The sequence below is a fragment of the Lutzomyia longipalpis genome, chromosome 1 (genome assembly GCF_024334085.1).
Source record: "Lutzomyia longipalpis isolate SR_M1_2022 chromosome 1, ASM2433408v1".
NCBI classification, from domain to species: domain Eukaryota; kingdom Metazoa; phylum Arthropoda; class Insecta; order Diptera; family Psychodidae; genus Lutzomyia; species Lutzomyia longipalpis.
This window is the reverse complement of record NC_074707.1, coordinates 1,333,595-1,360,386: the sequence shown is the minus strand read 5'-3', so window position 1 is coordinate 1,360,386 and position 26,792 is coordinate 1,333,595. Positions and strand designations below refer to the sequence as shown.

General features: G+C 36.1%; 1 protein-coding gene across 3 annotated transcripts in view; it reads right to left on the bottom strand.

Annotated features, from left to right (window-relative positions):
- The window catches only part of LOC129786383 (complexin), a 148,067-nt gene that overhangs the window by 55,612 nt on the left and 65,663 nt on the right, over positions 1-26,792 (bottom strand). Inside the window, exon 1 of one of the 3 annotated variants that reach the window (XM_055821365.1) lies at positions 6,563-6,724. The exons of the other annotated variants lie outside the window; for them this stretch is intronic. Coding sequence (XP_055677340.1) covers positions 6,563-6,575 — 13 coding nt within the window. The 5' untranslated portion in view covers positions 6,576-6,724. Of the gene's footprint in view, positions 1-6,562; positions 6,725-26,792 lie in introns of those variants that run through there. 3 annotated transcript variants of the gene reach the window in all.

Sequence of the window (26,792 nt, the reverse complement as noted above, 5' to 3'; positions counted from 1 at the left end):
CAAAGAGATGTTCCTTCACTTTTTGCAAATATGCAAAAAAAAGAGCCATTGAAATTCCTGCCGGAGGAGGATAAATTTTAATTTTTAATGCACTTCTTGATCTCTTGGAATATATTTCAAAAGAAAAATTTGTAAGAGCACTCTAGTGGACGCTATTATGCGAATTAAAGTGTAACGATCGAAGGTATAAATGTTACAAAACACCTTTGTAAATAATTCATCAGTTAAACAGGTTAGTATTCAATTCAAAGGATTTATTTTGATCACATCATAAAGAGAATCATGCTTTGAAATTCGCGCGATGATATGTAATAGAATGTGTAGGTATTATAGTTTTAATCCCCTTGATGATGGAGCAGCACACGTTCACAAATCATTATAGTTTGAAAATGGTTGATGGGCTTCAAAGGACACCTCGAGCCCTCCCGCTCGCCCCAAAGCCCTTTTTCATTGTTCCAATCAACTGAAAAGTGTCTCAATATGGAGCGAGGTTTATGGGAAATTACTGGAAGAGGGATGTTTCCAAAGTTGTATGTATATGAATTTCCCAACATATTGAGATCATCATTGAATCCATTGGAGATTGATTTGAATGGATGGAATTCACACAGTACAGTGGCACAGTGAATAAAGCACGAGATGGAGCTTTTATGCTGTACGATGGCATTAGTATTAGTTTCAACGGGAGAAATGTGCATTGAGGCATCAGTTGTGTTATTGATGCTATACAATTCCATTAAATACAACCAACCCCCACCCCCTTACGTTTCCTCCCTTTCGCCTGCAGAATCATAAATTGTATGGGTGTTGCACAGAGATATCTCTATTTAGAGCCTCCAACTTTCAATTCAACGCCTTTTGTGTGGCATTATCTTGTTTTGAGATGGGGGGTAAAAGTATAAGGGCTTTATGTGGGAAAAGCAAGAAAAGCTCCACACACACCCCTTGACTTCCATGCGACGCGTTTTATTTGTATATTTATGTACAAAAAGAAGCAAGAATGATATTATAATAAAAATAATAAAAGACGAGGTTTTTTTTTATACATACATACAATACACACGCGTTAGGGAAGAAAATAGGTTGTGTACTTTCTATATATAAGCTCAAATGCCAAAAAATGTCATGATTCTGAGCATTTCATCCATCTTATTTTGAGCACAACAACGAGAAAAGGTTATTGTCGCAATTGCACAATGAATACAATGTGTATTATTTTCTTTTTTTTTATTTCGCAAACCATTATATCACCAACCACCAGTTTCATTTTTTCTCCATATATGGTTAAGGGGATTGAGTAAAATATTTTTTCTTCTTGCACCCCCATTGTTTTTTGCCATGGGCTTCTTGTAACAAATGAGTCAAATGAGTAGGAAACTTGAGGGAAAATTTCTCACAGACAATGCATTAAAAGAAATTCTGTGAGATATATTTTTCACATTAAGTTTAATTAAATTGAAAAAAAAAGATGAAAAGAATGCTGGATTTTATTCACATTGGTGCATTTTTGTGCAGCTTTTCATTGTAGGTGGGATGCAAGCTTACTTTTATAAAGCTTCAGGTATTCTTTTCTTTTAAATTCATTTTAATTGTAAGTCCTTACTTTACAGGATTAATTACTTCTGCGTAATTTTTAATGAAAATTTGGGTTTATACTTAAGAAGCTTTGATAAAAATCAGGAATATTTTTAGAAAAAAAATGAGAGCTTTCATCCTTAAGTAAAAGCTCTCAAGATAAAAATGCATTAAAGATCTTTCAAACAGAATGAATAGATTAAAATCAAGAGGTGTTTATGTATCGAATATTTCGGTTTATTTTACTGAATCACGCAAATCTTGCCGAATAATCCGAATCTTAACGATTAATCCGATTTTTGCAGAATAATCTGAATTTCCTTGACTAATAATCTGAATCTTAGCAAATAGTCTGAATCTTTCCGAAGAATAATCCGAATCTCCATGAATAATCCGAAAGTTTTCACTCAGATAAACACCCCTTGATTATAATCAAATACAATATTATGGTGTTTCCGTATATGGGATTTGTGGGGTGTTAAAATGGGCGGTGAAACGCGCCCTTATCGATTTGGGATGGGTAGTGATGGTGGTGCCAAATAAGTGGTTGAGATCATCAATCGTAGCCCATTAGGGACTTGTCGTTCGTGTACTGCGAATACAATTTAATTTGACGTTGTATATAGTTTACAACAGGAGACGAGATCACATGCTCAGCACAAAGGGTCCATACCATAAATCATATCCCGGGTACCATTACACCATTTCATACGCCACCTCATAATGCATTGCATTTGAGATTGTCATCGTAATTTTAACTGATCAGCTACCATATCAGCAATGTACGTACATACATATCGCTATCCCCCCTTTACCGTGAGATCCACCCCAAAACTTCCAGGCTGTGGGGGTGAATTTATCAAATTCAGAGACATTTCCAATTACCTGAGAGTTCGTGATAATGTCTAATTAATTTTCGGCAAATTGTACTCATTCAATTTCAGCTCCGGGCACACGAGTCATGTCAACATTGTGTTGCCAACCTCCCAAAATGCTCTCCCACATATAGTTTACCCTCTGTTCACCAACCACCCCCTTGCCTAAATGCATTCACCGTGGGGGGTGAGCTTTTCTCCCCCCCAATGCGCAGACATTGGATCCCATCTCATGGCCAGTGGACTAACACTGCTGTACTTTCTCAACTGGATAAAATCCAACTATTCCCATCAGTTCGTGTTCTCCATAAATAACATGGTCAATGGGCGAAGAAGAGGATTGTTGAGCACCCAACAAAATTTATCATTGAGAATTTGGTTGTGAAACTACATCACTTTGCTATATGTGGCCTTGTTATCTAAATAGGGGCTAATCACTGCTAATGATTTGTGTTTCTTTGTTAATTTTTTTCATTCTGCCGAAAGGTTAATGAACGCCCAATACAGCATTTTTCCTCATTTTTAAGAAGCCTAAATATAACAAAAAGAAATCTCTTTTTCATGAAAACTTTGAAGTTTTGTTAAGAAGTTTTATTGAAGTAATGATTTGTACAGATTTTTTCAGGAAAATTCTTATTTAATGATTTTTCTCGGAAAATAATAATAAAAAAAGAGAAATGTATAATTTTCACCCCAATAAAATTCTATTGCTTAAAGACAGCTGTTTCTTCAAAACCAAATCAACTTTTATTCATGTTATTTACTTAAACACTTTTTCTTTCAGCAATAATAACACATTTTATACCAAAAGTATAGAAACATTAACTTAAATAAAACTTTAAAATGTACATAATTTATAGTTTTAGCCACAAGAGAACAATTGCAAACCTCTAATAAATTTTACGTGCCAGGAGAGTGATTACCGAGTCTGGGTCTTTGGGTGTTATTCTACGGGTAATGTATTTAACGGTTGGTTGGCAATGAAAATATATAATGTGAGGATTGCTGTATGAATGGATGTGGACGACGATGGACACCTCCTCCACATAACATCCCCATTAGGGTCTGAGGTTTTGTTTGACCACTCACCCATGAACATTTTCCGTCCTGTCTCATGCTGAGAGTGGTTTTGAATTCAAAAGTTTCGCCACCATTTGCACCCAACCAACTACTCCTTTCCCCCTCAACCCCTACACCCCACCAGTGGACGCTACTGAATATATATGCAATTGGTGCTGAGAATATCAATGTAGGGAGTTTGTCGTTAAAAAAAAATCTCGACACGAAGACATTTTTATTGCTTTGTAGAGTTATCATCGTATGAATATCTCGACACTTGACAAAATTTGCACATACACACATTCTGTGCATTTATGCATCATCATCCACCCACCCCCTTGCATGTGCTATACATAAAATATTCGCCTGAATGAGGCTGAATAAATTTTCGATGCTTGTCGATACATGTAGCACAATAAAAGTGAGGAATAATCGATGTTACAATATTTTTCACATTCAAGGAGGATCAATGGGAAAAGCTATATTGGGTTTTTTGAGAATTGACGGGGTGAATGTCATAAATATTTGCAATTTAATTATTCACGAGGGAACAAAAGCTACGCCACAAAAGCTCCTGAACGGAAGCACACAAACACAAAAACTTTTCTGTTTTGCATCATCATATTTTTTTTTCCGAGGGACAAACATCAAATGGCAATAGAAAAAGGTTGACCCCTTTTTTTCAGGACATCAAAGAATTTTTTTTAAATTAATTTATTAAAAATTCTATTCGACATGTTAACTTTTTCATATTCAGTAATTACATATAAATAATTTGTCGAAAGTTTTCAAATATGAAGAGTAATTGGAAAAAAAGAGTTTTTTTTATTCTACCAAGTACAACAAAATAAATAAAACAAAGATATTCGGTTAGTTTAATTATTTTTGTAGTATTTGTACATAAATAGATGAGAGCTTTTATTAAATTTTCAAGAAAAATAAAATTTAATAACTTTAAGATATTAGTTATTATCCTCCCACTCATTTCACGAAACTTCTCTTTATGATAAATTCTTCTACATTATTAAGGCTCTGTGTATAGGAATCTAAATGTCTCGCTTGAGTGAGCTTTAACATTGAGCTTAGAATAAAATTTGCTATATAACTCTGTCGGGTTTTCTTTTCTGCCATTCATTGATGGTGCGGGGGAGTTTCTACTCAACATTATATCTCTCTGTGTGCTCATTCAACCCCATAAGTATCGGAAAGAGAAATATTTTAAGGCAACAATTTTCTCTCTGTTTTCCCATTCTTCTATTGAATAAATATTGCTCTATTTACACATAAATTCCCAACCCCATAGAATGTCTCTAAAGCTTTTTTTTTCTCTCCTCTTCTTCCCCTGCATACAAAGACAATCTTCCGCACCCCTTTCCGGGTTAGATACTAAGAAGTGTGGGTGGTTGGTGAAAAATTGCACTCAAAGTTCCCTGTGTATACACCATCCAGGCACTCTTTATGAGATAAAACAGCCCTCCCGATGGCAGATGGTGATACGGTGGGGTAGATGGGTAAAAATGGCTTTTTTATGTACCCTCCCTTTTTTGCAATTCACTTGAACACATGTCTTAGGAGATCAGAGACTCGACGGATGTGAATTAATTTTCATTCTTCCGCAGCCAAACTTCACGTGTCGTCAGCAATAAATTTCCTATTAAGCCACAATAAATTGCTATAATATTGTATCTGCCACGGGGGTTGTTTGTGTTCAGCATAAAAGGGCTTTCGGTGTATTTAAAAAAAAAAAGAAAGTCATCCAACCGCAAGAAGAAAGCGAGAAAAAAAAGAATAGATGGGGATTGCAGAGACCCACGTACATATATAAAAAAAAGTCCGTAAGAGCTTCTTCTTGTGCATTGACTTTGTCAGTCCAAGAACTTCAAGTCCCAACAGAAAAGTCTTGTGATTCTATTTCCAACAGACTACACCATAAATGCGCCACAGAAAGAGAGAAAAGTTTCCTTTTGATGGTGGAACAGAAAAATCCCTTGAGATGGTTCAAGTGGGAGTACAAGCAGAAAAAAAAAACTTGCAAAGAATAATCTATATTGATTTTGCCTTCTGATGGAACATAATGCTCTCTAAATTGTAATTTTTCCACAATATTCTCCACCATATCCCCAGAGGGGTGGGTTTTTTTTTTCTTTTTTTCTTGCCCAACTTCACCGCTTTCTCGTAACTTTCTCTTCCTATGACGCGCCTGACTTTGAAGAATTCCCAGGACCAACTTTCTCTCTACATGATTAATTGCGTTTAAAGTTTATGATAAGTGGCAAGTTCTCTCTCTCTTTTTTCCTCTCTTCCTTTTCGCTTCATCTTCAACACAAAAAATATTCAAGTCACGAAATACGCAGATGGAGCATCTAAAGGAGAAAAGAGAGCTTTTCTGGTCTTACAACAATCGCACAAATTGCAAACATTTTCACTTTTTTTTTTTCAATTTAACCGTGAAGGAAAGTTTCCCTTTCATTTAAGCATTTATCACACTAATTAACACTTTTTTTTGTGAAGAGAGCAAATTTATCTTTCAAAAGGAACAAGGAAATGTTCTGCATTTATTTATTTTTTTTATGTCTTCCTCTTCCATACCCTTTTTTGTGCTTTATTTTGTACATAGTGTTGGAGGTTAATGAAAATTAGGAAAAGGATGTTTTGTTGCAGGAAAAGTTTAAGAAATTTTCTTTCAAAAACATCGTAGATCTTATTCAATTGCAAAGACTTTTAAATTTGTAAAGAAACGTCAAGCTCTACGAAATTCTTCCGCAATATTTTAATTTAATTTATTCTTTGCTAAAAATCTAAGAAAACTTGAGAATTGTTTGATTTAAGAAAAAAATCTCTTCACTAAAATTGTCAAAGTTCTTACAAATAATTCTCGCTTAATTCTTCTCATCACTCACACACAAAAAAATCACATTTTATGGGGTTTCACAAGAGGTAGGAAAAAGGGTGTATAATTTGGTTAAACTAAAATAGATCGTAAAATGAAAAAACATGTAACAAGTAAAGTAGAAAAGAAGGTGGACAACAATATTGAAATCTCCCTACCGTACCGAGAAAGTTCATCTCTGCGGCGCCGATAGCAAGTACTAGCTAGCCGTAGGAGCCGTGTTTTGGGTAAAGGCGGCCAAAGAGTGTCTCACTTGGACTGACGCACTGTGTGCACTGAACTGAAATTCAACATTGCTGTCGTGACGGTGCGAAAGCCGCAGCTTTCAATGTGACGTCACGGAAGCGCTCATCGGGTACACTGCAGGCAATGGACGGTATGCGCATGTGTTCTACCCAGCCACCCAAAAAGCGCGCCCAAGTGCCCCCACCGAAGGGTCCTTTCCGCCCCTTTCTGCGCTCTGTGGCCATATAGAGTCAAAGGGAGTGAACTCGGGAGGCTCGATTATGGATGTGGCACAAGTCATTTTAATACTATCCACCAGAGCATTACACATACACCATAGGGGAAGGGGTTCACAAGGAACGGAGGGGGGTACTTCTTTCCACTTCTCCACCTCATGTGCTGCAGAAGTGACTCCCCTCGCTGTAGAGCCAAGTCCGAGAATCAATCAGAATGCTCGCACGGAAGGCTAAAGAGTTTGTTTACCCGATTTTGTTGCTATATTTACTACCCAATGAGCCTTTGAGCTCCCCCCTCCCCCTCCCTTTATTCAAAAGCACCCCCCTCAGTACCATTGAATATAATTCTCCTAATTATTCAGAGCCTAACAAAGTTTCAAGGGATTCGTTAAGAGAGACGATTTCTATAAAAATTTTCCTATGTGTAAAATGAGGGAAATGCTGTACCAAATTACAGTCATAGTGTTTATATTTATAGAATTCTATTGAGAGAGATATATTTGAAGAGTTTACAGTGATACAACAAGAAAAGGTAGTTGATTAACTCTTTGACTATTATGTATATACATAGATTTTTCCTCCATTGATAAGCCCCTTTTGTCTGTGAATTAAATTAAAGAATAGAAAGATTTTCTTAAGAAATCCTTATTACATTTTCTTTTAATTTAAAACTTTCTTATAATTCTTTTAATTCTTCTTATAATAATAAAATAATAATCCTGTCATAAACAAGAGTTTTATGCAAATTATTTCGAGAATATGCATAATTTTTTGGAAGTTCTAACCACTAACTTTTCAGATATTTCTTTCTAAAAGTTTTATTTCTCCGCAACCACACAATACAGCAAAGTTCTTTTCCCAACTATTTCTTTCACTCTTAAGTTTGAATCTCATTAAGAAAAAGAGCAACAGTGAAGTCAAGGATGCTGCAGCATAAAAAACCCACCTCTGACGATCCTCCTACACAAAAAAAAGCTCCACTATCTGCGCGAAAGGGTCATTGGAAGTTGAGGCAAGTGGAAGAAAGAAAAACCAACCAACTAAATGCTGTGTATACACATATTTTTCAAAGCTCTACATTTGTACAGTAAGTCAAAAGCTCTCAAACAAAAGTTTTTAGCAATGCGAAAGTTTAACTCTTGTCCCACTTTAGAGTTTGACTTCTTTGCCATCATCGCTTGATTTTTGTTCCTTTTTTTTAACCCTCTCTCTGTCTCTCTTTATGCTTCAGGGTGGTGTGGCTTGGGGAACAGCAAAAAAAAAATGTAAATTCACAAAAGCTCTCACCTTCCGTGCTTGGTTGGTATAACAGGAGGAGAAGAAGAAGAAGAAAAAAGTGGCCACTCTGCCACCCACTGGGCAATGTAGAGAGGCATATATTCGAGAGGGTAGAAAAAAAAAGCACAAGGCAAAATACTAAAAGCTCTGCTCAGTGTGTAAAAGTTTTCGTGAGAAATAATTCCATTGTAATTATTGTTGAAATATTTGTGGTGTTTCTTTCAACATTCCCACACCAGGCGCGCGTGTGGTGTTGCTGAGTTGAAAATTGTCTGAATGTGAAATGAAACACACGTTGATTTTAATTAATATTTGCTTAAGTCGAAAAGCTGTTTGTACCCTCTGGCTTTATGCCATGTTTACTCATCGCTGGGGCTTTTTCGGGGGTAGCTGCCTTCGTGAAATCCCCGTGCGTGTGTGACTTTTTACCTTCTACACACACCCCCCCCCTTATGAACTTTTCCCACGGAGAACTCTCAAACAATTTTTGGCAGAGTGATAAGAAAGTGTGAAGTGAATTGTCATGTTACACTCCCCCCCCCCCTGCCCACCATTCGCACACACCGACAATGATTCACATGAAAATTTAATTTTTACACCGTCACGTGTGAGAAAATTGTAAATTTAGCCATGAGACATGGCAAGAAACTTTTCTCCGAAAATTCCCTTTTGATTGCTAAATTTCTAACGAACCCCTAACATTTTCAGTTTGAACTTTCGCATGAAAGGGTGTAGGAAACTCTCTTAAGAACACTTTACCGAAAAGTCTCACAGAAGTCATCATATTTATTATTGACGTCAATGAGAAATTTTGGGGGAGATTCATATTTAAAGATGCTACGAGAGTTTTCCAGAAATTTTACAAATTTTCAGGACATTTTACTTAAAATTGAATGACTTTGAAATTAAAATAAAAAAACCTGCATTGAAGACTTTTAGAAATATATTTGCAAAAGCTTCTCTCATATATTTTTTGGACTTTTATTTTTATTTATTCAAAATAAAGGAGCCCATGCGCTTGATATGGGCGAAGTACCTAATTGAAGGAAACGCAGAAAACAATTTTAACCCACCCAGTCTTGTAGGGAATCAAAAAAGGATAAAGAATCGCCAAAAATATTCACCATTTTCCACTGGGGTCACAACGAAAAAAGGCAATAAAGTTTTGTAAAAATTAAAAAAAAATGACCGCCATTCGCCATTTTGTCTCTTTCAATGCATCAAGCAGATGTTTCAATGCTTCGTCATGAGCTTGTTGATGGGAGTTTGACATTTCATTCATGTTTTTTTGGGAAAAAATAAAAAAATTGCGTATTTTTTAGTTTAATTATCGTGGTAAATGTGTTTTACGTGTTATTCAAGAGTGATTTTTATATCTGAATACCTGAAGGATGAATTCCCGCACAGCTTGTGACCGTCTCAGCGAGCACATCATTGGTCGTGGAAAAGGTCTTGGGAAAGGTGGTGCCAATAAACATAGTAAGGTTTTGCATGACAACATCCAGGGAATCACAAAACCAGCAATCCATCGTCTTGTCCGTCGTGGTGGTGTGAAACGCAAAGGATTCCAGCGCAGAGGATCTCTCAATTCGTGAAAAAGCCATCTTCAAGAAGATCCACGACCAATGTTTTTGGATTGCTTTGCTTTGTAACGAGAGATGTGCTCGCTGAGACGGTCACAAGTTGTGCGGGAATTCATCCTTCAGGTATTCAGATATAAAAATCACTCTTGAACAACACGTAAAACACATTTACCACGATAATTAAACTAAAAAATACGCAATTTTTTTTATTTTCTCTCAAAAAAAATGAATGAAATGTCAAACTCCCATCGACAAGCTCATGACGAAGCATTGAAACATCTGCTTGATGCATTGAAAGAGACAAAATGGCGAATGGCGGTCAATTTTTTTGAATTTTTACAAAACTTTATTGCCTTTTTTCGTTGTGACCCCAGTGGAAAATGGTGAATATTTTTGGCGATTCTTTATCCTTTTTTGATTCCCTACAAGACTGGGTGGGTTAAAATTGTTTTCTGCGTTTCCTTCAATTAGGTACTTCGCCCATATCAAGCGCATGGGCTCCTTTAATCAATTTTAATCAATTGAGAGAAAATAGAGAGAAATTTACTATACATCTCACCATTGAGATAAAAATAACATAAAAATTGCTCTAGAGATTCTTATTTAGTTCTCAGCGGAAGAATTGCACAATATATTTTCCCCCCATTGAGCTGGCTTCCTTTGGGAAGTGGATGATGGCAAAAATTGACTCTATATCACGTCCTAACTAGTTGGAAAAGCTTAAAATCCTCCGGACCGGGAAATTGTAATAAAAATATCCACAATATGTGGACTAAAGGCAACATTTCCACTCTCCCCCACACCCACACACACACAGAGGATGGAATGCTGTGTAATATGGTCCAGAAGTCTAAGGCTTTGGCAATAAAAAAGGGTTGCGAGTATTTCTTGCATGATGGGGGTAAGCAGCATGAGGAAGAAAAATAATATTCCTACGAGATTTTCCGTTGTTTCTCCTCTCCCCACACACACACACTTCCTGCATGCAGAAGCCCTCCTAAGCTCTTCCGTCCCTTGTCTGCTGCGCTGAAAGCTAACCATAAGGGGGTGTGGTGGTGGGAAGCTTCATCCTGATTATCCCTTCTACACACAGACTCCCATTTTCTATGATACTATTTGGCGCTTTTTCTTCTCACTCTTTTTTTTGTGCCAGCCAACACACCCCCGGAAAAACCCGCCCCGGTAGCGACCCCTCTCTTTCATTTCATCCCCCTTGCAAACAATATACGTGTGGGGGTGCTAAATGAAGAGGGTATGGGACGAAGCACGTACAATTTCCGTGAATTTGTCTACGGGGATGAAATTGGTGGAATAAATAGTGAAATTAACTCTCTAAAAACTCGGAGCAAAAGTTGGGTATACGGTAGTTATTTGGAGTGTCAGTGTCAGGAATTTAGTGTTTTTCCCTCTTCCGTGTTACCCCAATTTTCTCGCAACTCCCCCCCCCGCATGCTGTTGAAAATTGTTTTGACATTCGGGGCGTTGTGCTTTCTCTCCCTGAAACATGTTCATAAATGCAGATCCTCCGAGAGAGTGGAGCATAAGACCCAAGTCAAGATAAGGATTCCCCAAAAACGAGTGGATATACCTCCCCAACACAAAGTAATTTACACTCTAATTCCGTATATATATAACTTAACCTACAGCCGCACAATCCCCTTACCAAGTGCCTTGAATAAAATAAAGACAAGAGATTTTCGTGCATTTCACTTTAGGGGTGTTTGCATGCACCGAAATTTCTGGCTTTGCAATGTGCATTGTACATACGGCGAATACGTCAGATTGCATGCATATAGCGAAAGCACATAACGTGTCCGAGGCAATAGAAAATTTAAATATTCAGATTAAATTCAAGAGATATCCCGCATTTAGAGAAGGAGAATTCCTAAACACAGGCAATTTTCATTTATGCGGCAAAATAGAGCAACTGACATTATTAATTATTTTATGTGTAATATGTTTTATTTTATTATTTTGCTATGTATAAACATGCATAGTCTTGAAAATACAATGAAAATGTTCCAACGTATAGCATTTCAAATATAATTCAGTGACTTTTCTGTATATAATTGAAAATCCTCACCGTAAAAATTGAAGCAATTGATGGCAGCATATATAGATCTCATTTTTTCAGACCATAAACCTTGCAAGCTACTTAAGTGATTGCTTTAGAAATGTCCTGCAAACTCCTCCATTTGAGATGGACGAATTTTTATTGAGGGCTTTTTACTTTATACCAAACGAAGAAGAAGAAAAGTGAGAGAGGGTGGAAAAGTCAATGTCTCTGGGATGGAAGTAGGGTAAATTCTAACGTAGGTACTCAGAGAGAAAACAAGTGTGACAGAGCTATTACACACCCGGAGAAGTGTGAAAACACACCTGAGAAGTGTGAATGAGGGTCGTGACGTCACCAAAAATTTCGGCTTAGAAATTTTTTCGGGTCCATCGATAGGTGTCGCTACTGGAATATTACGTTGAATCTATGAACACTATTGGCAAATATTTTGCGCATTTTTTTTTCAGGTCAATGCAGTTCTTAAGGGACATGTCGATTTATCTTATTTATTGATCATTTTAATTATCAAAATGAAAAAAAAGAAGAATTTAATATGAAAAATTTGCAACGTTTCTTTTAAAATATGATGTTTGAAATTTCATTGCTGGGAATGTTTTGAAAATATCCGGAAGAGGGCGAGTTGTTTCTATTAGTAGCATATGTACAGTGAACATAACACGAGGTGGTCGATTTTACACAAATTTTCTTCGCATTTTTCTTTTAATTAAATTAATCAGGACGTGTTTAAATATAATTTCAAAGTTTTCTACGAAATAATAACAAAAGACTTCTTGGCATTGTAAGTATATTTATATTAAATAAAAGTATATAGTGAAGATTTTACAAAAAATGCTAATACACTAGAAGTCCACAGCGACGAACCTTCGAATGTGGACTTGTACTGTAGTGGTACTATGAAATAGCTTGATTTTCTTTTTATCATTTTTTTATCGTGTATTCTTTATTTTGTGTCACTACCATAAAAAAAAAATATGGAAAAAAAAATTCTGTTAAATTTATTGCATTTTTTTTCACTTACAGTTACTGTAAAAATCATAATCTGTCTATATAAGTATCAAGCTTTCTGCTACAAGTCTTAACGATACCGTGAAAAAGGTAAAACGACATATTTTAACATTGAAATAAAATTTAATTTAAATTTTTAAATTTTTAGATGGCAGCTTTGATCGTATGCGAAATTTGTAACAGTGAGATGGAAGAGGTTTCGTCGTATTTGAGTCACATGAAACTCATCCATGGATATTCGGAAGGCACGGATTACGCTATCAAATGCGGATTCCGCCTATGCAAGAGGTTTTTCAAAAGCCGGAAGGGGCTTCATTCACATATGATGCAATGTAAACTCAAAGGTATTATAATCCGCGAAAATGTGAATCATGAAGCTGCTGAACCGATCGCATCTACAGAAAACCAAAGTCCCAGCACACCGGAGATCCAAAACACAATGCAGAAATATATAAATGAGTTTTTTTTTAAAGTGGCATCTACAAGTGTCACCGACCTGGTCATTGACCTTTTCTTTACATTTCTCCGATTATTTATTACATTTATTTTCGGAATGATAAAAGCTATTCTCATTGAGGACCCATTAAATGCCATAAACAGGATATCTGAAATGGAAGAAAGTATTATTCGAGCGGTTTCTCAGTACACCACCGCATATTTGAGGAGGAAACACGCTTTTTCTACCGTTCCTGAGCCACAACAAATTTTTATTAAGTACTGTAACAAGCGAAAATTAAATTCTAAAGACAAAAATTATGTAAATGCACCTTATAGTCCAATATCAGTAACATACACAAGTATAACAGAAACTCTAAATTATGTATTATCCTTAAAAAAAACACAAAATTATAAAAATTTTTTTAATAAACCAAAAAACCCAAATTTTATCGAAAATCTCGAAGACGGAACGTTTTTTCAATCAAAACTCTCCACTTTACAAAACCTTATACAAATAAATTTATACTATGACGAATTTTCTGTAGTAAATCCACTAGGAACGAGTACTTACAAAAACAAGATTTGCGCAGTCTATTTTACTATTAGAAATTTTCCTCCAGAAGTATCATCAAAATTGAGTCATATTTATTTATGTTTGCTTTTTCCAGCGCACATTTTGAAAATTGTGACAATGAAAGAAGCTTTCAAACCATTGTTAAATGAAATAAAAATTCTAGAAAATGATGGAATTAAAGTGAAATGGCAGGGAGAAGTGAAAACGTTCCCGGTAGCTGTAGTTAGCATCTCCGGGGATAATCTAGGCATGAATGAAGTTCTAGGTTTTCAGAGAAATTTCAATCATGGAAATTTTTGCAGAATGTGCACTGCAACAGTTAAGGAGATAAATAGTAAATTCAATGAAAACAATTTTAAATTAAGATCTATGGAAGAATATAAAAAGGATTTGGAAAATATTGCAATTAATGAAAAAGAAAAGAGCAACAAAAACACTCATGGAGTGAGAGACATCAGTATTCTCAATGATTTAAAATTCTTTAACAACATAGATTCACCAACTTTTGATATAATGCATGACATCTTAGAGGGTGTGGCACAGCATGATCTAAACCTTTTCTTCAGATTTTTGATTTCAAAACATTATTGTAGCCTTAAATTTATAAATAGTGCAATTCAGAGTTTCAATTTTGGAGCCTCTGAAATGTCTAATGCTCCCTCTTTGATAAAGCTTATTGCTCAAAAGAAAACTAAGGAAGGCCAAGAAAAAAAGATCACGACAGCCAAAATTGGGCAAAAATCGGCTCAGACATGGACCCTTACAATTTTCTTGCCATTGATATTTTTTAATTTTTTTAAAAACAAAAACGATAAAGAATTGAAAAACGCATGCAAATTCATTCTATTACTAATAAAAATTATAAAACTACTATTTGCAGAAAAAATTTCACATGAAAATGTCAACAAACTCGGAAAACTAGTAGTAGCACATCATAAGCTTATAAAGAAACTCTTTCCAGATTTTGTATTGAAGCCCAAGTACCACCACCTAATTCACTACGTTAATATTATTTTAAAAATGGGGCCCCTGAAAAAAACGTGGACTATGAGGTTTGAAGCCAAGCATGCGCAACTAAAGTCATATGCAAATACGAGTAAAAATTTTATTAATATTTGTAAATCAATGGCGACTAAACATCAACAAAATTTCTATTATAGTACCATGCTTGAGGAGTTGGAGAACTCTGAATACACGTTAGTAAGCGAATTTGATCATGCAAATGACATTGATCCAATTTTTGATATCTGGCCTTGTAACAAAAATGAAATTCAGATTATCAAAGAATTGAAAAATTTTAAAAATTTTACAAAGGGATTTTTTTTTTATTGTAATAACGCTTTTTATAAAATTCTTAATACTTTTGTGTATCAGGAACAAATTTATTTTCATTGTCAAACATATTTTATCTTAAAATACGATACTGATGTTGAGGCTTATATTGTTAAAGATAGTGAAGAAATGAAAGTCGTGTCTTTTTCTGAGATAAATAATAAATGTACATTCACTTTAAATACTGTACAAAATAACAAGTACATTGTACCGAAGCACTCGCTGTATTAATAAATATGTATACAAAAATTTATATAAAATTTTTTTCCTCCGAAAATTACGAAATTATTATGTATAACGAAGATGCAAAAGTTAAAAAAAAAATATTATAAAAAATTAAAACTATTATCTTGAACGAATGCTAATTTATTTCTTTTCCACTCAAGTACATGCGTTATTAATATTTACTTCAGTACAGTGTTACATGATATTACGTGAATCTCATTTTAACAAAATTCTGCATTTGTTAATAAGTGTTGATGCAGTTCCCTGAACGATGATTTTATATACAAATCGCTCCAAATACTCAAAAAAGTTCCTCATTGTGATGTCATATTCTATGTCTAGTACAAAGTGTACTTTAAATAGAATATCCAATGCATCCAGAAATGTGTTTCTGGTACAAATCAGTCCCTGGTCAGTTGCAACATAATAATTTGAAATATTTTGTTTCGATGTCCCTTGGGCTACAATTTTGGTACACTTAATTACCGGAATTGTTTCATTTTCGGAAACAAAAATTATGAGCTGTTGAAAAGCTGTGCACAGCTTATGTCGTGTACTTTCTGCTCTTCCATTTCCAGTAGGTGGGAGTAGCGTCAACCACAAAAATGTTTCATAAATCGGAGTTGGCCACTCTAAAAATAAATAATTTTTGGTAAAAAAAAGTATTAATCTTTTTATGTAATTTTTTTTTAAAGAATGTGGCAAATTGTACCTTTTTCTGATTGCTTAATAATCTTTTGTTTTCCATTATTTCTTAGCTTCTGAAGAAATTCATCCGAAAAATAGTTCGTGAGATCAACGTTGCACTCTGGGTAGAGTTTTTTAAAGTCATCTTGAATCTGACAAAAAAAGTTAAATATTATTATATATTAGTACAATTTAAATTGGGATTCTTAATCAAAAATAAGACATTATAAAGCGAGAAAACGAAGAACTTTTAAAATTTACATAAAACCATCAAAAGAGATTTTTTATAAGAGGAATAAGTTGCTCTTAAAAAAATATATACTTACTAGACCAGGTCTGTTGAAAAGTTCCGGAAACTTCTCGAGGATATTCATCCCACTACTTCGTTTAATCATTTTACGACGATCGGTTAATGTTTCGTCCATCTTCTGGGAAATTTTCCTCTTCCTTTCCTTATTTGCAATAATTTCCTTCTTTTTGATCCCATTTTCATCAGAGTTTTTATCATTTTCAGTGGTATTTGTAAAACTTGCACCTACTGTTGTGTCATTTTTTTCTTTTCTTCTCTGATTTTGTATTTTTTTAAGCATGCATCCCAATAATCCTCCTTGGTTTTTCGGATTATAAACCCCATCCTATAATTAAGACAATTTTTTTTTCATTTGCACGGCATTTCCTTTCATTTTTTTCTAATTCTGAGCAATAAACCATAGGTATTACAAAAATACTCACATATCTCAATTGTGTCTCAATTTCAAGACTTGGAAACAACATCAAAAGAGCTTGCGCATATTGAACTTTAACCTCTTTCACAGGATGAGGATACTTTTTAAGAAGATGCGTAACTGCTGTCAACATAATTTTATCAATATCGTTTTTGCTTTTCAGTCCTGTTTCAAGGAGTTTTGCACTGTCGAGCAACAATTCTTTCTGATTGACGAAAAAATCTCGAAGCTCCTGAAATATAAAATTTTTAAAATTTAATTTTAATACATAAATTATTGTGATATCAATGAAGTTTTGCATAATATATACCTGCTTCAATTCAACCAATGGGTGTGAAATGCTTGTGTGCTCTGTCGAGGTTCCCGTTGGAATTGGCGTAGCAATAATTTGTGATTTAATGATGTAAAACTCAACTTTTACAAATGGAAAAGCTTTCTCGTTTATCTTTATATCTTTGTCGTCGAAAACTTCAAAATCTCCTTCAATATTCAAGTCACTGCGAACTAACAATAAAGGGTTAAGTGCTATAAAATAAAATTATACATGAATGCATACCTTGATTTTTAAAGTTTTTGTACGTGAACTCTCCTTCTATGAGAACATAACATTTTTTTCCGTCATAATCGATGATAACGAGTTTTTTGGGTTCAGATCCAAGGGTGGCGTCCATTTTAATGATTTATTATCAACTTGAAAGTAAAATATTCTTCTTGATTAATTTAATTAAAAGAAAAATGCGAAGAAAATTTGTGTAAAATCGACCACCTCGTGTTATGTTCACTGTACATATGCTACTAATAGAAACAACTCGCCCTCTTCCGGATATTTTCAAAACATTCCCAGCAATGAAATTTCAAACATCATATTTTAAAAGAAACGTTGCAAATTTTTCATATTAAATTCTTCTTTTTTTTTCATTTTGATAATTAAAATGATCAATAAATAAGATAAATCGACATGTCCCTTAAGAACTGCATTGACCTGAAAAAAAAAATGCGCAAAATATTTGCCAATAGTGTTCATAGATTCAACGTAATATTCCAGTAGCGACACCTATCGATGGACCCGAAAAAATTTCTAAGCCGAAATTTTTGGTGACGTCACGACCCTCATTCACACTTCTCACAAGGGAAGAGGTGTGTTTTCACACTTCTCCGGGTGTGTATATAGGAAGGGAAAGTGTGTATGACGGAATGACTTCTCTCTGAGTATACCACAAAGATCCTCTCATCCCCATATTTGGGAAAAAGAAATGTGTACGATTGGGGATATTTTCTTCACTTTGGGTGAATTTTTTTTATTCATGCCCCTTCCCTTCATGGGGACGGAAACAAAACGGTTCGACGCGCAATTTATTTGACGAAAGACATGGGAAAAAATTGCGAAGCTATTCACAAGGCAGGCAAGATCAATATGCGAAGGAAAACCCGCATCAAAGTCCCCCCAAAAACGCGATGGGGCTTCTTTGGCGCCCCCTTCCTTTCCTTCCGAGGGGCATGAGATTACACACATATTTTCATGCGTGTTGCGTGAAGAATTTCCACTCAACAACAACAAAAACTTTGCGGGTGTGTGTGGATATACGAAGATGATTTAAAAGTGATGGGGATGCACGAAATGAGGACAATTTATTACGTTCTTTTGGAGGGTATGGGGGTTATACGAGGGTGACACTTGATGTGAGTTATTGGCAATACACGCGGGGTGAAGCACATTGAAGGAGATAAACGGGGTTTTTATGTTTCGATTTTGAACCTTACTTCGATATATACTTCAATTTGCCTCAGCAATGTCTCCAAAATAGACCCCCATGTCACACAAAATACTCCACCCACCCCATGAAGAAGAAGAAAAAAGAAACATTTGTGCGACGAATGAGAGCGGCAATGGGGAGAAAGGGGGGAGAGTATGAAAAGGCAAATAAATGGCACAATTCTTTAAGACAATCTTCCACACCGTACAACGCCACTTCTTTGGTTGTCGGGGGGTGGAGTGAAAGAAGTAAAATGCAGAGAAATGGGTCTAATTAGACATAAAATGTTCTTAATGCTTTTTCAACTCTCAGCTCACACTCTCTGCCCATTATTGCGCAATTTAATCTCCCCAGGGCGGAGGGAATTCTTTTTCATTTCCCCCCTAAAAGGGGAAAAAAGATAAAGAGAGGAAAGCAACAATTTTTGCGAATGAATTCTATGTGAAAATGGTTCTATGAATTTTTACTATGTATATTATTTATTCTTTGCAGTATCAATTTGTGTCAAATGACATAATTAGATTTATTAGTTTCCCTATATAGCGTCACATTGAGCTTTTGCTATATAAACGAAGAAATCTCCTTTTCCCAAAATGGAGCAGCATACAATCTATTTTTTTTCTTTTCGTGCTTTCATTGCTGCACAACGTTCTTCCGGGAACTTAACCGTAGAAGAAAACCCAATTTAAGAATATATAACAGAATATATTTAAGATTAAGCATTAACCGTGGATAAAATGGGGGAAGTTCCAAAGAAAAATCTTTAAATCACTGCAGAATTGTTAAGAATGTGATAGCTTTCATAGTTCAACACCCCATATCGCCATTTCCGAATTGAAAATTCAACAAAAAAAAAACTCGTGAATATTTTTAAAAAACCGAATAGCTCAACAATGTGATTTTTTTCTCCTATAAATTTGAAGCACAATATTGGAAATTTTTTTTCCAATTTTCATAATAACATCTTCAAAGGTTGCTGGAAGGAATTTCCCATGAAAATTCAATAAATATTTCCACTATACACTGTCGATCTCAATAAATAGAAAAATTCCCCAGGATGTAGGGGAAGAAAAACCCTTTCAACGGAAATTATTCATTGGCTTATTCACCATTTCTGCATGAGAAAAAAAAATCTTGAACTTCGCGAGAGCATTTTCCTGATGGGCTTCCGTCTTTTCTGGCTGTGGCAGGGAAAATGCTGTTAACGGGGAAAAATGCCCTTTCATCCCATGAAGAATCTTCAAGAGTGAAAGGCAATTTTCTTGTATTTCATTTCCATTCCATCGCCTAGGCGAGAAAACATGCACAAGGAAATCAACAATGGGTGTGAAGTCGTCGGTTTGAGGGCTTGGGGGTGTTGATGGTAAAAACCAAGTTGAGTGCTTTGTGGAAAAGCTCGAAGCTATAGGGAATTCTCGATGGTCATACAAACAACATTAACAGAGTAAAATGAGATAATTGAAAGCGCATTTAGTCGAAATGGTTTTCTTCTGTCTAACTATCTCCTGAGGTTTTTTTTTGTATTACGCGGCTATACATTCGCATTTTCGATGGGATTTGTTTGCTATCGTATACAAAAAGCAATTAACACGGCAACCATGTACATATGCGATTATATACGCAACACATGTATTGAAAGAGCAAAAGCTCTCGACTTGTGTTGAAAAAAAAAATTGGAAAATTCAGCAAGAGGTGTATCGCAGCACAAAAGGGAAACTTTTAATCAACAAATGACCATTTGAGTACCAATTGATTCCATCCATTGCATTTGCTTCCACCCACGTTAAGTTGTTAATCTCATTTTGTGACTTTAGACTGTCAATTATTGGGATTTTATTTAAACCATTCTTTCGCTTAAAGCTTAATTGCGAGTGGTTATCTCAATTAATAAATAATATGCTTTCATTTAAGAGCTTTCATGTTATATTTAAATATCGTGAAAGACGTGTAAAATAAGTAGAAATGAAGAGGAGATTCTTGAGATTTTCTCTCTCTTTCTCTACATGTACAAAAATTAATTATCTTCTCTGTCAATTTCACTCATTATCATTATACACAACTTTTCATGCTTCAATGGATTTATCTTGGTGATTGAGTGGAAATCACACATAGCATAAAAGCACGCGAAAGCGCCTTTTTTAAAAGGCACACATAATGTGCAAAAATAGAGGATTTTGACGTGAAGCACAAAAAAGTACCCGCATAAGGAGGTAGGAAAATGAAATTGGAGCATTCACAAGAGTCAAAGTATCTTAACACTCCATGTAATACAATAAGGGTGCAATGGGGATGGGGAATTTTATGTGTGGCAAAAATTCAATACAGAATGGCGCCCAAAAGCTCTGCCTTTCACATCCACACATCGGCTTTTCTCTCTCATTTTTTTTCCTCTCGTCGTGGATGATGTGAAAAGATGATGGGAGAAATGGTGAAAATCAATTTCGCATTTTCATACACAAAACTCCCTTCGGTGGCAGACCAATGAAGAAACTTGTTGGGCTTTTTTCTCCTTCTTCCCTCTCATCTTCCACTCCAAATTCCCTCATACCTCATCTCATTATATACAAAAAGAAAGATCCCTTTTTCGGAGGGAAAGGGAGGAACGGGGGGTTTTGGTAAGACGTACTCCCCGCTGTGGGGAGATAGTGTGTGCTTGGGTGGCTTTCAATCATTTCAAATCAATTTCCGCTCAAGTGTGTTGCGCTGTGTAGTGTCTCGTGAAAGTCTGCATGACCCTAATCTACACCACATCCCCTCATTTATCATACAATGTGAAATATTCAGTGGATTGCGAAAAATTTATATTTTACACAATTTTATCATGGCTGAAACGGTGGAGCTATCGCGTGACAAAATCCCCCCTTTTTTCATTCCTTGAAGTTGTTATAAGAAGTTCGTCCAAATGGAAGTACCTTATATAAATAAATTGAGAGCTTTTCGATATATGAAAGTCTCTTGTGGGTTATAGAGAACAGTGTCGTCGTTGGGGTGGTGTGAGAGCATAATCCGTACTCATATCGTAATTGATTTTATGAATATCGGAAGAAGCTTCGACATACAAAAGGTCACACAAATTAAATGTCGCATTAACTGATACGATTTATTGCAGAAAACCTTAATAGTAAAATATTAAGAGCAAACGATAAAATTGTTTGGTCGATGTTGTAGGCTCATGTCGAATAGCTCCGTGTTTTATATGAGAGGGTTTGAGGGAACACCCAAAAAAAAATGATAATAAATGTGAAAGGCTGTCTGTTGAGAAAGGGTATAAGCTTGGTTGTATGTTCTCTCAATATATACATACACAGTACATATGATAATAGAATGAGCGTGTACTAAGAAGCACAAAAAAGCACACTCTTAAGAAAGAAATTACGCCATTCCATCTTCCTCATCGTTGTCGTCCCTTTTCGTGATGATTCTCAGCTTCTGGCAGGCTAAATGAGGAGATTTTCTTGTATAGAGAAAGAGTGGAACAACCCTGTGGCGCCAGAAGTTGGTGAAATTTTCCCCATCAACCCCCATGACAAACACTCAAGGGCTGAAAGTGACCGACAAGATAAATCTAGAGGAATGTCTCAATTGAGTTGTTTCATTACCACTGAATTTCAACACGAAAAAAAGCTCTTTTATAGAAAATGTCCTTGGCTTAATCTCAAGCTCCAAGGAATTTCCTCTTTTTTTTTTGACAATGTTCTTTATCGTTGAGCCGTGCTGAAAATGTTTACTTCTAAATCCAACGAATATTTCTTTAGATCAATTTTTTTCTCAATAGCTCTACCTTGAAATGTCCTTTTAACCTATATATTTGATACTATTGACACTGCTTATGCAAATGAATACAGGATTCAATTAAAAACTTGAAACTAAAAGCTTGAAATTCGTAGTTTTGAGTTTAATTCAAAGTTTCAGCATGATCCTTGGACATATAAGTCAAAGTTTTTACGAGCTTCTCAGAGAGAGAGGGGGGTGGTAAGGGCAGGGAATAAATTTATCTAAAGGATGCTCATTTATCCATCATACACTTGATAGTGTGAAGAGCGCTTGGAGATACAAAATATTTTACTAGAGGAGGGTCAGGGGCATGTCAGTCTTCTTGCTGGACAAACACACCCCCTTGCCCGCCTGCCCTCCCTCTCTTTACTCATTTAATGGTGTGAAAAGTTCTCGAAAAGTGAACTAATAATTCCCACCCATGGGGCGTTTGTGGTGCATTTTAACATTAAAAAGAGAGCTTATTACTACCATCATCCTCATCAAGTGAGAATGTGGGTGGCATGGGTGGAGGTTAACTTCCCCCAAAGTGGGTGTGTGTGTGTGTATTATCCTTCGAGTGTGAGACAGAGTCTGACAAATCTCCGGACGCTGTAAAAGTTTTTCCATGTCGACGAAACGACCTCTTTACTTAACCCGCACTATACACCAGAGTGTTTGCTCTCCGGGCGGTGACGGTGGCATTAACAATGACACTCTAAGTGGCACCATAACTCATATCCTCCCGATGGATGTGTACTTCTCTCCCCGGGGCCCAACACTAGGTGGGGGAAAGGGGTGGATTTTCCACACTTAATAGAATTTGTAATTTTTTATTTCTCCCACAAAGATAGAACTTTCTCTTTTTTCACATGACTTTCCAATTTTTCATTGCCAGATTGAATGAAAATTGTCCATATGTGCCATTATTGCATAAAAGCTCACCGAAAACAAGGAGCTTTTTAGCTTTTCTACCCTCACACCACCCTGTACTAACTCTGTCATCCCTCCCAATAGAGAGCGGGGTGGGTGTTGTGATGAATTATTTTTATTCTAAGTGGACCATTTGCGACGGAGTACCGGCCATGGGGATTCAGGAAAAAGGCGAAGGAAACTTGTGAAAGTTTAGTGAAAGTTTCATGAAAAAAGTTTTTCGGTGGAGGCTGGAGAGTATAGCTTTTAGTGGGGGTTCGTTGTAATTTGTAGTTTTAAAGGTTTTATTTTATTATACACTACTTCCTTATGCAATGAACATATATTATGTATTTATGCTCCCAAGCACCATGCAACAAATATTTTTCTTCTAGATTTTTTTTCAGACAATATTTCTCTTCTAATTTTTTATTCCACATAAATCTCATAAAGAATTTTTCTTGCAATTTATTAAATGAAAATTTCGCAACATAAACCCATAATGTTGAATCTCTCATGACCCCAAAAAAAGGGCATTGGGAAGAAGGATTATATGTGGACTTGAGTGTGAATGCCAATAGATCAGTAGATTAAATCTCAGAGAAATGATTCATCATGTTCCCAATTTCATTTCTGTGGGGGGTGGAGAATATCAATGTGTGTGCCAAAATCCATTCCTCGCATCTCTAAACACCTGGCAGAGAATGTTGCCAAATGCAGAGCTGTTAAAAAAAAATGTGCTACAAAAAGGCTCTCGGGATATTTTTCCATATAAATCAGGAGAATTGTGTTGGGTGTCAAGGATGGGGATGGGGTGAATATCGATGGTAAAGTGTGAATGGGGTGCAAATAAATTCGTACACACTGGGGGCGAAAACACCCCAACTTGGATACACATTCAATAGAATCAACAAAGCGAGTGGAAAAGTCCATTGCATATACATATACATGTATGCTGAAGGGATCTTGTGATGTATAAATTGAGGTCAGTGCTTATATTATGCGGATGCTGGGCCGCCTTGCGCTAAAAGCATCAATTTGATTAGATTTCATGGTGGTGCCTCTGACAAATGAGCATTCGTGAAGCTTTCGTTTTACTGCCACACCCTTGTGCTGACTAATTGTTTGGAAGATTTGCTAAACTATCAACTGGGGCGAGAATATGGCCATGAAAGGGAGTTAAGGGGGGGGGGCTCGTTTATACGAGAGAAAGATGCATCACGGGATACAAATTCATTGACCATACAAGCCATTGGGGATGGCTTTTTGAGAACAACCGAGAGAGCATTTTAGTGTGATTGGAAAAACGAGGAAGTGAATTGATTATTCAATCCATCCTAACCCATCACAACGCTTTGGCCACTTGCTGCCTCTTCTCACCCCATTTCCTGCCACTGGAACGCCACCCCCCTCAATGGCGGCTAGTTGTAGTAAATACAAACTCATAAAATTGATTACATCGAGCACCGAATGTGAAGACCAAAAGATAAATGCGTCAAGAAGTTGGGGACCATTGTAGAAGGAAAACTTCATGCGTGTTGAATGTTTAATAAAATTCCCATGAAATCAAATGAAGTATAATGCTTTCTACGGAAACGATGCAATATATACATTACCTACCTATATATACGATTGTACGTATTTATATATAAGTGTGTAATTTGCTGTGTACAATTTTGGTCTGGAATAGGAGATTAACAGAACAGCAGCACATAGTGGAGTCGACTTTCCCATCTCTCCTAGAAGACACACAGTGACATGAGAAAACACGACGCCAAGTCACAGAGAAATATTACTCAGATAATTACATTTGCGCACAACCCCATCTACTTCCATATATACGTATATAAAGCTAAAGTGGAATAAACAAGTCAGAAGGAACTTTCCGCTATTATTGCATTCTCAATAAAATGTTGCATTAGTGCTGACTTGATAAATTGCGATAAAAATTGATTAATGCAACTTGCACAACTTCCAATTTGGTTCCTTTTGTTCTTTGCCCTCCCCTAAATACATAGTATGACTGTGTCACCAACATTTTGGGTGCAGGAGAGGATTTTGAGATATCCTTTTTACCCGCAAAGGGTCTTGATGATGAAAATTTATGTAATTTTTCACGAAAATCTTGAGAAAATGTTTTTCAAAGCTCAAACAAAAAATCTTTTACATTCAATGCATATAATCTTGTGATGATAAACCTCTTTACTTGATAAAAGACGTCAATTGAGATGAAGGTCACAAAAAGATTTTCAGTGTGCGGAAAATGATCTCAAGAAGTTCAGTTTCCCATTATAAAAAGAAACTCTCTTTCCCTCATTTTTCTATCTTGCCTTGTGTGACTTGCAACCCCTGTGCAACCCTTATGGAATAATCTTTTTACAGCACAGGGATACCCTTTTTTTCCCCACTACATTTTCTTTTTGTCAAGAAGAGCAAAAATGCATCAAGGATGGGGGATTATGATGAAGATAAACAGAAAAGTTTGCAAGTGCATTGATGGTGTGTTTGGTGAAGACTTCAGCACCACTAAATTCCTATGCTACTGATTGCCAGAAAAACATTCACCGCCCACCCCAATGGGCGGGGGAGCGGTTTGTGGATCCCCGGAGTAATGAAAAATACTCCAAGAGTGAAAAGTTTATAGACACAGAAGAGATTTTCTTCTACCACTCGAGAAAATTGACGTTGAAGCTCTGGCAAATGGTGGATTCTTCGTTTGGATTTTGAAATTAATTTCCCGCAGCACTTGAAGCTCTCTGCTATATACCCCACTCGTCCATCCTGAGGATTTCCGGAATGATGGGAATAATTGAGAGTCACTCCATATCTTTTTGATGGTGAATGACGCGAGAATATTTCGCTGCCTGAGGACAAATATTCAACACCCACACCCCGCACAGTTGTGGGACAAACCCTCAGGGAGGGGCGAACCTCAAATGGATCATCATTTTTAAACCACCCCCGGGGCCACTGTCTCGCACCCCCGCGTGTACGGTCTTATGAGAGAGCCAAGTGGTGTAAAACGCAGAGAATTTCATGTGACACGTACATTCCTTTTCCTCCTTTCTGTGCCTTTCGCGTTTGAATCCATATCACGTAGAACATAAGTTTTCTCATCCCTTCATTTTGCGACCCACACCCCCATGAGATGAAATTATTTTCAGTGGAGACGCCAAAAACCCCTTTATCCTAACCCGCCCATCCCCCTTCAATGGTCCATCCGGAACACCAGAAGTGATTCGGTGGGAATTGTCGTGAGTGCTGTGGCCAGAAATCTGCTATATTGCCACAAAATGTGCCTGAGTTGAGTGAATTGGTGAAAGAAACTTTTGGTGGTGTAGGGCAAAGGGTGCAAGGAGTATATATAATTCACATAGAGTAGAGCTAGAGCAATGGATTATATCTCATGGAACTCAAGAGATTTGCTGGAGTTCCTTTCATATAAGACGTCAAGTAGTACGTCCTACTCACAACAGGGATTTTTTTTTGTCTAATCTGATTTTCTTTTTGTGAAAATTCACCCTTCATTAAAAATAATTTTCCAGAACTTCTATAAGATATTATTCTAGAACTACGATAAAGTCAATTG